This window comes from Protomyctophum parallelum (genome assembly GCF_964188405.1).
Source record: "Protomyctophum parallelum genome assembly, chromosome: 1".
NCBI lineage: Eukaryota > Metazoa > Chordata > Actinopteri > Myctophiformes > Myctophidae > Protomyctophum > Protomyctophum parallelum.
In genome coordinates, this window is record NC_139697.1 from 18,784,062 (window position 1) to 18,796,390 (window position 12,329).

Below are 12,329 nucleotides of genomic sequence, written 5' to 3' on the forward strand. Positions count from 1 at the left end.
GCACTGGTGTCGAGTGTGGCACTGGTGTCGAGTGTGTCGAGTGTTGCACTGGTGTCGAGTCTGACACTGGTGTAGAGTGTTGCACTGGTGTCGAGTGTTGCACTGGTGTAGAGTGTTGCACTGGTGTCGAGTGTTGCACTGGTGTCGAGTGTTGCACTGGTGTCGAGTGTGACTGGTGTCGAGTGTTGCACTGGTGTAGAGTGTTGCACTGGTGTCTAGTATGACACTGGTGTCGAGTGTGACACTGGTGTCGAGTGTCGCACTGGTGTCGAGTGTTGCAATGGTGTCGAGTGTGACACTGGTGTAGAGTGTTGCACTGGTGTCTAGTATGACACTGGTTTCGAGTGTTGCACTGGTGTCGAGTGTGACACTGGTGTTGAGTATGACACTGGTTTCGAGTGTTGCACTGGTGTCGAGTGTGACACTGGTGTCGAGTGTCACACTGGTGTCGAGTGTCGCACTGGTGTCGAGTGTTGCACTGGTGTCGAGTGTTGCACTGGTGTCGAGTGTGACACTGGTGTCGAGTGTTGCACTGGTGTCGAGTGTTGCACTGGTGTCTAGTGTGACACTGGTGTCGAGTGTTGCACTGGTGTCGAGTGTTGCACTGGTGTCGAGTGTTGCACTGGTGTCTAGTGTGACACTGGTGTCGAGTGTTGCACTGGTGTCGAGTGTTGCACTGGTGTCTAGTGTGACACTGGTGTCGAGTGTTGCACTGGTGTCTAGTGTGACACTGGTGTCGAGTGTTGCACTGGTGTCTAGTGTGACACTGGTGTCGAGTGTCGCACTGGTGTCGAGTGTCGCACTGGTGTCGAGTGTCGCACTGGTGTCGAGTGTCGCACTGGTGTCGAGTGTCGCACTGGTGTCGAGTGTGACACTGGTGTCGAGTGTTACACAGGATGGCGCCATCTTGAAACTGCGCTTGGTTAGCGTTACCATCAAGCTGACAGACGTGCCTGTTGTCCGCTCTTTTGGACTGGAGATCACATGTGTCCAACATGCTGTTGCCTGTTGTTGCATGTTTAACAGTAACGGGACAGTCCCAGTTCAGCGTTTGAATCCCATATAAAGCTGTTGGCCTATCAAATATTTTTGTACATATGCAGATATGATATATAGAAATGCATATATGGTTACCCCAAGGTAATTTCTTCTTATTAAATTAGAGTGCAGTTCAAAGTGAAATTACATTTGCTTTCTCTCTCTCTCGCTCTCGTTTCTTATGTTATGTGGGTCAGTTCTCCATGCCCCAGTGTGCCAGAGTGAATAAACTGATCTCCTTTCACGCTGACTGCCCTTATCACACACACACACACACACACACACACACACACACACACACACACACACACACACACACACACACACACACACACACACACACACACACACACACACACACACACACACACACACACACACACACACACACACACACACACACACACACACACACACACACACACAAATTAGGTGCGACGGGCATGCTCATACACCCATACATGCCCTTGTTAGTCAGTCAGTGTGTGCACACATGCACGCGTGCGCCAGCCAGGCAGACAAAATCGCACACCACTACTAACACAGTTCCCTAGCCAATCATAGTCATCATCACAGCATGAGAGAGAGAGAGAGGTTCCGTTTCACTCTGTTCCACATCTGACGGCGACATTTACATGTTTATGTGAAAATTAGAAGCGTTGTGGTTTGACTACGGTCATGCATTTTAAGACATTGAGAAGTAAATGTATACAGTCCCGAAAAAAAAGAAGGGGAAAAAGCACCACTCAGATTAAGAAATTGCATTATTTGTTTAGCTTCTATAGAAAATACACTGATTTAATCAAAATGCTCCCAAATTAAAAGTTTTCATAAAACTATATACACATTATACTCGTTATATGGCAATATGTCCGAGATGAAAGAATGTTTTGGCTACTAGCCTATGAATCGTTACATAATATAGTCCGCATGTTGGCTTCAACCAGCATGCGCTTAGAATACAAGTCACAGAGACGGACTCATTCGGGGTCGTATCGCGGAGTGCCTTAACCTACAGCTGGAAACAAGAGAAAATATTGCCGTATGCGAATCATTTTACTACCATTTAAGATTGCACTGTGCAGAGGAGAGGTTGGAGGAGCGAAGATTGTCCTACGTAACTATGAAATCGATTGTGAATGTGATTTTAAAACTCGGGGGGGACGGGTTAAATGGTTTTGGTTGGCACATGCAATGTGAGGCCTCGAGGCGAGGACAAGGCACACAGCCTGGGGATGGGAGGGCGTGTGGTGTGGTGTGGTGGGGTGTGTGAGTAAGAGGCTCTGCCAAGCAGTACATTAACTTTATATTAACTAAACTCTGGATTATTTTACCTGAATAGAATTTGCGTCGGGATTTGAGGCAGATCGCTCACGCGTCTGTCTCTGTCTGTCTGTGTTATGCAGCGCTGCTAGTCTCATGGAACGCTGCTTGTCCCGAAACCGGCCCGGATGAGATACATTTAAGTCCCAAATACATATGTTATAGGCCCCGGGACGTCAGGACACCGTTAATCTCCAGCCATCCAGTTATCTATGCAGTCTTCCAGTTATCCAGTTATCTATGCAGTTATCCAGTTATCTATGCAGTCTTCCAGTTATCTATGCAGTCTTCCAGTTATCCAGTTATCTATGCAGTTATCCAGTTATCTATGCAGTCTTCCAGTTATCTATGCAGTTATCTAGTTATCCAGTTATCTATGCAGTCTTCCAGTTATCTATGCAGTTATCTAGTTATCCAGTTATCTATGCAGTTATCCAGTTATCTATGCAGTCTTCCAGTTATCCAGTTATCTATGCAGTTATCCAGTTATCTATGCAGTCTTCCAGTTATCTATGCAGTTATCCAGTTATCTATGCAGTCTTCCAGTTATCTATGCAGTTATCCAGTTATCTATGCAGTCTTCCAGTTATCCAGTTATCTATGCAGTTATCCAGTTATCTATGCAGTCTTCCAGTTATCCAGTTATCTATGCAGTTATCCAGTTATCCAGTTATCTATGCAGTTATCCAGTTATCTATGCAGTCTTCCAGTTATCTATGCAGTTATCCAGTTATCTATGCAGTCTTCCAGTTATCCAGTTATCTATGCAGTTATCCAGTTATCTATGCAGTTATCCAGTTATCTATGCAGTCTTCCAGTTATCCAGTTATCTATGCAGTCTTCCAGTTATCTATGCAGTCTCCCAGTTATCTATGCAGTCTTCCAGTTATCCAGTTATCTATGCAGTTATCCAGTAATCTATGCAGTCTTCCAGTTATCCAGTTATCTATGCAGTTATCCAGTTATCTATGCAGTCTTCCAGTTATCTATGCAGTCTCCCAGTTATCTATGCAGTCTTCCAGTTATCCAGTTATCTATGCAGTTATCCAGTAATCTATGCAGTCTTCCAGTTATCCAGTTATCTATGCAGTTATCCAGTAATCTATGCAGTCTTCCAGTTATCTATGCAGTTATCCAGTTATCTATGCAGTCTTCCAGTTATCCAGTTATCTATGCAGTTATCCAGTTATCTATGCAGTTATCCAGTTATCTATGCAGTCTTCCAGTTATCCAGTAATCTATGCAGTTATCCAGTTATCTATGCAGTTATCCAGTAATCTATGCAGTTATCCAGTTATCTATGCAGTCTTCCAGTTATCCAGTTATCTATGCAGTTATCCAGTTATCTATGCAGTCTTCCAGTTATCTATGCAGTCTCCCAGTTATCTATGCAGTCTTCCAGTTATCCAGTTATCTATGCAGTTATCCAGTAATCTATGCAGTCTTCCAGTTATCCAGTTATCTATGCAGTTATCCAGTTATCTATGCAGTCCTCCAGTTATCTATGCAGTCTCCCAGTTATCTATGCAGTTATCCAGTTATCTATGCAGTTATCCAGTTATCTATGCAGTCTTCCAGTTATGCAGTTACCTATGCAGTCTTCCAGTTATGCAGTTATCTATGCAGTTATCCAGTTATCTATGCAGTCTTCCAGTTATGCAGTTATCTATGCAGTTATCCAGTTATCTATGCAGTCTTCCAGTTATCCAGTTATCTATGTAGTCTTCCAGTTATCCAGTTATCTATGTAGTCTTCCAGTTATCCAGTTATCTATGTAGTCTTCCAGTTATCTATGCAGTCTTCCAGTTATGCAGTTATCTATGTAGTCTTCCAGTTATCCAGTTATCTATGCAGTCTTCCAGTTATCCAGTTATCTATGTAGTCTTCCAGTTATCCAGTTATCTATGCAGTCTTCCAGTTATCCAGTTATCTATGCAGTCTTCCAGTTATCCAGTTATCTATGCAGTCTTCCAGTTATCCAGTTATCTATGCAGTCTTCCAGTTATCCAGTTATCTATGCAGTCTTCCAGTTATCCAGTTATCTATGCAGTCTTCCAGTTATCCAGTTATCTATGCAGTCTTCCAGTTATCCAGTTATCTATGTAGTCTTCCAGTTATCCAGTTATCTATGCAGTCTTCCAGTTATCCAGTTATCTATGCAGTCTTCCAGTTATCCAGTTATCTATGCAGTCTTCCAGTTATCCAGTTATCTATGCAGTCATCCAGTTATCCAGTTATCTATGCAGTCTTCCAGTTATCCAGTTATCTATGCAGTCTTCCAGTTATCCAGTTATCCATGCAGTCTTCCAGTCATCCAGTGATCTATAAGTCTTCCAGTGTAGAGGCAGTGTGTTCTGTGCATGCTGTTGTTAATGGGATCAGGTGGTGCTGTCTACAGTGATTAGTGCTGGCTGTGGAATAATGGTCTCTGATAACAGTAATGGATCGGCCCACAAACACTTAGCACAGTTTACTCAGACTAATGTCCCTCATGGCTTTCCATATACCCCGGTTGCCTCAGCTGTCTGTCTGTGTCTGTCTGTCTGTCTGTCTGTCTGTCTGTCTGTCTGTACTGTAATTGTCAGTCTCAAAAACCCTATTTTATTGTCTTATTGTCTTATTGTCTGTCTTATTATCTGTCTGTGTGTCTTACAGTGTCTGTCCATTTTTCAGTACAAATGCACACACGTTACACCTCTCTCATTTGTTCCATCATAACATGACATTGTCTTTCTCCACTCTGCCATCTTTCCACCTCCTGTCTCCTTCACTCATTTCCCAAAACGCTCTCCCCCCCTCTCCCCCTCTCCCTCTCCCCCTCCCCCTCTCTCTCTCTCTCTCTCTCTCTCGCTCTCGCGCTCTCGCTCTCTCGCTCTCTCTCATAACTTATGTGATTAGCTTAGTTCTCTGTGTAATGTTTCACACTGCTGTCTCTCACTCCCCTTCCATCTTTCCATTGCTTCAACAATTTTCCAAAACTCTCTCTCTCTCTCGCCCCCCCCCCCTTTCCTCTTGTCTAGAACTCCATCATGTCACTCTGCTGAACAGGTGGTCTGCAGCATGCTGGAGCTGTGCTCTGCTGCGTGTGTGTGTGTGTGTGTGTGTGTGTGTGTGTGTGTGTGCTTACATACTGACTGTGTGTGTGTGTGTGTGTGTGCTTGTGTGTACATGTGTGTGTTTGCGTGCGTGTTTGCGTGCGTGCATGTGAGCAAGCGTGTGTATTTAGGTATGTGCAGAGCGTGCCCGTACTATGTGCCACGAACATGTTTGCACATTTATGCTGCGTGCGTGCGTGCATGCGTGCGTGCGTGCGTGCGTGCGTGCGTGCGTGCGTGCCATGTGTTCACAGGGATGTATGCATGTGCAACCCGGCGACAACATAGGCACTGTTTGCCAGTAATTAAGTGTTTGTTTGGAGAGGCTGATGGGTTCAACGTGGAGTCTGATAAGCTGTCAGTCACTCTCAGGGGGATTTACAAATTGACTTTCAAAAAACACTTGAAGGTCACACAACTCACTGCCACCTGTTGTAGGATTTTATGTAGCACGCCACACAGTAAAATACTCAATTTGACGGTAATTTACTACGAACACGTCGATGGATGGATTTGCAGACTTCTGTGTGCAGAGTCTCAGATTGGTGTTTATCCAATGTATGTAATGTTTGTTTAGGGCAGAAAATGACAACATACACGTCATCTGACTGATATAAATAGAAGATGACCCAGAAATGATTTGCGATACACGGATTGGAAATGGCTAGCCTTGTCGAAGGATCAGAAAGACGTGGCCAAAGTTTCCTCGCAGGGGGTGTGTTTTTTTTTTACCTGGCGAAGCCGACCCCTCGGCTCACTCCGTTGGCGTCTCGCAGTATCCGCGTGGAGATGACGTGGCCGAAGGGCTTCAGCATGTTCTCCAGCTCCTGCTCGTCCATGGAGACCGGCAGGTTCGAGATGTACAGGTTGGTGGGGTCCTGCTCCTGTTGCTGGAGAGAGAGAGAGAGAGAGAGAGAGAGAGAGAGAGAGAGAGAGATGATAGGAGAGACAGAGCAGAAAGAAAGAACAGATACAGTTGTCAAATTGCATTGCTCCGTGTGCTGAGAGCCCACGATATGCAGTACAAATACAATATTTATAGCAACATGTGGATAAACTTCATGTGGCACTACTTGGCCTCGACCGCCTGTGCTCCCATATCCCGCATGCACTCACGCAAGATGGATGGCTCAGGGATTCAGTGTGTGTGTGTGTGTGTGTGTGTGTGTGTGTGTGTGTGCGTGTGCGCATGCGTGAGAGAGAGAGAGACTATGGGACAGGGATATATAGCTACAGGTTTGCGTGAGTGGATTGGTTTGGCGCGATTATGTGTTTCATGTCTATGTCTACACGTGCACGCCCGTGTGTGTGTAGACGCAACGCCGCGTGTTGACGTGTATGTTTCCTGTTTGTCATCCACCCACGTCTATGGCATGTTGGCGTGTGCTTACATACTGACCATGTGTGTGTGTGTGTGTGCGTGCAGCATGTCCTGCTGTGCCATAGCTGTTAGCTAGCTCAGTGTAGCAGAACAGTACAGTGTGCTGTCCTAAACAGACAGTGAGGCAGAGAGCGTGCAAATAAGTCAGTCAACCGGTTGTTTGTCAGTATGGCAAAAAGGTGGGAAACATTGTTCGTTTGCAATGTTATATTGAGTTGCCCTCGTGGCAGAAAAAGTAATTTCCATTTCCATCCATCCATCCATCCATTCATTATTTAAGTCTAGAACACCCACACAGTGACTTGGAATTGAACAATGATGAATGACATTATACATAACATCCCTGTACAGTCATTTGTAGAAATATTACAGTGTGTGTGAGTCTGTGAGACCCAACACTGCCACTGTTCACTTGTTGGATAGGGTATACAGTATATGGACAAACAAAACAACAAACTATGAACTTTGGGGGGGTTTGTTAAGCAAGCAAGCAACAAACAAATCACGATCGGCTCTCACCAAATCTCTGCTCAGCCATCAAACATTCACGGACGGGTTCGGTATACCTTTAGCTGAACACTAATTGGGCCAATTTGGGCCAAACCAACTGCCGTCTGTCTGTGGACAGGGAGGATTGCTTATGTCACAGAGCGATACTGGACTGTAAAATTTACTTCCGAAAGGAAAGATCTACAAGCTCAAATGAGTTGAACTGATGTGTTTTGTGCCAGATTTGAGCCAATGTGACATGGTGTGGATCATGTTAAGTTGTTGACCCCTTTTTCCATTGGGTCCTGTCTGGTGGGAGGGGCCATAGGGAGTAGAGAAATGCCATTTTCATTCACTCTGCAGTATGCATGAGGCAGGCAGGAGCTGCCTGCCTCATTTGGCTATTCTGAGTGGCCAAAGAGCATTGACCACGCCTCCAGGTCTTTAGTTTACTCAAGTTAGGGAATAAGACCTGGTACTTAAGACACGCAAAATACAGCCCTTAGTCTCCAAAGACATATTTTTGGTCTCCTTTTTTTTGCTATTTCCATGGATGTTGACACTTAAAAAAAATAAACCTTGTTAAAACACTCTGCCTTGCCATCTTTGATGTATATAGTGGGTCACATATAGGCTACTAGCGCTAGTCAAGCTGTTGCACGGATTTCAGATGCTCTGAAAATTATCAAGCTAAATGGGACAAATATTCTAAAAGCGTAAAATGAAACAAGATGGACCCATAAGGGTCCATTTGGGTTTGGTCCATTTGACCAACTCTCCATCATTTAGCTGCATGGGGGACCACCATGGAACCACCTCAAGGACCACTGGTGGTCCCCGGACCACTGGTTGAACCCCACTATGATAAATGAAATTCTGGGCGGGAACGCCTTTTGGGGTTAGCATCATGTTATGCTTTAGCTATTGAAAAATAGCAGATCTACAAGCTCATAGCGCGCCACCGAGTGGCATGACATTGTTGTATGTATGACACCCGGAACTTACACAAGAACTGATGGCATAATGAAACGGCTTGAATGAGACTTTGTACCCGGGGGTTACATACGGAGGATTTAGTTACAGTTTGATGTTTATGTATCCACAGGCAACACTATAGCCCTCTGTAGACAGACACAGGAAGCAGAGCAGAGAAGGAAGGAAGTGACTCCACCAATGTCTCTCTCTCTCTCTCTCTCTGTCTCTGTGTCTGTGTCTCTCTCTCACTCTCTCTCTGTCTCATGTATTTTCAGAGGAAAGAGACTGGTTCCTCCCTTGATTAATTGGCAACGTTATCCGACAGGACCAGTTTGATCCGATTAAAGCCTGAGGGAGAGAGAGAGAGAGAGAGAGAGAGAGAGCCGCCGCCAAAACAGGAAGAGAGCAACCCTCCCTCCTTTAAAACCAAGAGCTCAATTATTGGATTTGCAGTTCAACGGTGAGCACAACAGACGAGTCACTCTGAGGAGAGCTTTCACACGGTTATCTATACTTTACAACGGCCTTCTGTACCAGTAGAGTTAATGGATCTATCACACGGTTATCTACTTTACAACGGCCTACTGTACCAGTAGAGTTCATGGCTCTATCACACGGTTATCTACTTTACAACGGCCTACTGTACCAGTAGAGGTCATGGCTCTATCACACCGTTATCTACTTTACAACGGCCTACTGTACCAGTAGAGTTAATGGATCTATCACACGGTTATCTACTTTACAACGGCCTACTGTACCAGTAGAGATCATGGATCTATCACACTGTTATCTACTTTACAACGGCCTACTGTACCAGTAGAGTTAATGGATCTATCACACGGTTATCTACTTTACAACGGCCTACTGTACCAGTAGAGTTAATGGATCTATCACACCGTTATCTACTTTACAACGGCCTACTGTACCAGTAGAGTTAATGGATCTATCACACCGTTATCTACTTTACAACGGCCTACTGTACCAGTAGAGTTAATGGATCTATCACACGGTTATCTACTTTACAACGGCCTACTGTACCAGTAGAGATCATGGATCTATCACACCGTTATCTACTTTACAACGGCCTACTGTACCAGTAGAGTTAATGGATCTATCACACCGTTATCTACTTTACAACGGCCTACTGTACCAGTAGAGATCATGGATCTATCACACCGTTATCTACTTTACAACGGCCTACTGTACCAGTAGAGTTCATGGCTCTATCACACGGTTATCTACTTTACAACGGCCTACTGTACCAGTAGAGGTCATGGCTCTATCACACCGTTATCTACTTTACAACGGCCTACTGTACCAGTAGAGGTCATGGATCTATCACACCGTTATCTACTTTACAACGGCCTACTGTACCAGTAGAGATCATGGATCTATCACACCGTTATCTACTTTACAACGGCCTACTGTACCAGTAGAGTTCATGGCTCTATCACACGGTTATCTACTTTACAACGGCCTACTGTACCAGTAGAGTTAATGGATCTATCACACCGTTATCTACTTTACAACAGCCTACTGTACCAGTAGAGTTCATGGATCTATCACACCGTTATCTACTTTACAACGGCCTACTGTACCAGTAGAGTTAATGGATCTATCACACCGTTATCTACTTTACAACGGCCTACTGTACCAGTAGAGATCATGGATCTATCACACCGTTATCTACTTTACAACGGCCTACTGTACCAGTAGAGGTCATGGATCTATCACACCGTTATCTACTTTACAACGGCCTACTGTACCAGTAGAGTTAATGGATCTATCACACCGTTATCTACTTTACAACGGCCTACTGTACCAGTAGAGGTCATGGATCTATCACACCGTTATCTACTTTACCATGGCCTACTGTACCAGTAGAGTTCATGGCTCTATCACACCGTTATCTACTTTACCATGGCCTACTGTACCAGTAGAGATCATGGCTCTATCACACTGTTATCTACTTTACAACGGCCTACTGTACCAGTATAGTTCATGGCTCTATCACACTGTTATCTACTTTACAACGGCCTACTGTATTAATCTGCACAAAAACAAAGTGGCATGCCTTCTTTAAACCAACCAACCAATCAATCTGTGTGTGTGTGTGTGTGTATGTGTATGTGTATGTGTATGTGTATGTGTATGTGTATGTGTATGTGTATGTGTGTGTGTGTGTGTGTGTGTGTGTGTGTGTGTGTGTGTGTGTGTGTGTGTGTGTGTGTGAGAGTGTGAGTGAGTGTGAGTGTGAGTGTGTGTGGCATAGTGCCCTGACCTGTTCTAAACCCAAACATATCCCTTTCCTTCCTGCCCTGTTCAACATCCTCCCTCCTCGAGAACATGAGGCAATGCCACCGCCCACAGGACACCGATTGGCTTCTCGAAATCCAAACTTTTTGTTTCCTTTCACGTCCTATTTTAAATGTAGAGTACGGCCAATTATTTTGACTCCTTTTTTCCTCCAACTTTTCCCCTTCTTCTTCTTATGCCAATGCCACATTTCTGTGCTTTGCCACATAGCTGTAACTGGCTCACCTGCCAGTGAGGAGCCCCCACCAGGAGGAAGTGGAGCCTACCCACCCCCACCTTCAGGAGCCACCTCTGACATGCACCGACCACACCCAGCCTGTAGGAGTCACTAACCCATTCTGACCTGAGATCAGATTCATACGAGGTTTCCACTGGACACACACTGGTCTGATGAACCCATTCTGACCTGAGATCAGATTCTACAAATGTCAGTCGTTCTTCGATTCTTCAATGCTAAAGCATAACATGATGCTAACACCAAAATGGGTTCCCGTTCAGAATGGGTTAAAGCAGTGACCGTTGAACCTCTCACCAGGTTGGCAGATGGTGTGCAGAGCCCAGGATTACATTAGATAATTGACACATGGGTGAAAAAATGGGTTACAAAATTATTCTGTCCTTATCACGTGCCCATTTATGTGACGTGACAGATAGTTAACAACAACACCTCCAATAAAGACAGAGACGAGTTTCTTCATTGGCAGAATGTTTAGTTGTAAAACTGCAATCAAAAGAAGGAATTGTATTACAGTCATTGTACATAATCTTCTCACATTAACACAAACTCAACATGACAAAGGCAGTCAAATTGGTTCCAATTGAGGTCAATCACCAGTGCACTAATTAGTAGGATCCACAACAGGTGTATCATCTCCAACAGGCAGGGTCTAATTATGCACAGTAAATTAACAACAATTGCACTGAAGCCAGCATGGCCAAACACTTGACATAAACTTAAATTGTACTTTCTTGGCAACAAACAGGCAAGTTACATTTAGGAAAGAATCACAAACCCTACTGTTATCTGTAATGTCTTGAAACAAACTCATGTCATACATTGCTTCTTGTCACATGACATACATACGTCTTGCTGCACAGTACAATCATTTTAAGAAACCTAAACAACAGAAACTTACAGACTCATGACTCTCTAGGTCCTGTGTGAGGAGGGAATAATTCTGCTGCTGCTAGCTCTGAACCTCAAACCAGAATGACAAAACAAGGAAGTGTTACAAGTAAAGGGTCCCCCTAGGAAGTGTTACAAGTAAAGGGTCCCCCTAGAGGAACTAAGTGTCCATAAAGCAGTATATGGTCAGCGATCACCAGGGAGCAGCGACAACACACACACACACACACACACACACACACACACACACACACACACACACACACACACACACACACACACACACACACACAATAGCCTTCTATATAATGCTGCGCACATATATTATATATATTAAAAAGAATACCCAGCATAATTTTTGGGAAGGCTAAGCCTTCCCTAGCCTTACACACCCGCCGCCTATATGGGCAGCTCCATACTGTACAGTATATGGAGATCTAAGGGTTTGAGGTTTGAGGTCAAATGTATAAAGTTGCTGGCCAATATTGATGACATATAATGGGGCTTAATATTGACGACATGTCACGTGATGTCATGTCACGTGATGTCATGTCACGTGATGTCATGTCACGTGATGTCATGTGCT

The 12,329-nt window shown here is 44.5% G+C and overlaps 1 protein-coding gene across 1 annotated transcript in view; it reads right to left on the reverse strand.

The window, feature by feature from the left end:
- Positions 1-6,342, reverse strand: part of LOC310874448 (RNA-binding motif, single-stranded-interacting protein 3-like) — a 136,177-nt gene extending 129,835 nt beyond the window's left edge. Inside the window, exon 1 of the mRNA XM_083787254.1 lies at positions 6,189-6,342. Coding sequence (XP_083643380.1) covers positions 6,189-6,295 — 107 coding nt within the window. The 5' untranslated portion in view covers positions 6,296-6,342. The remainder of the gene's footprint in view (positions 1-6,188) is intronic.
- Positions 6,343-12,329: the final 5,987 nt, after the last annotated feature.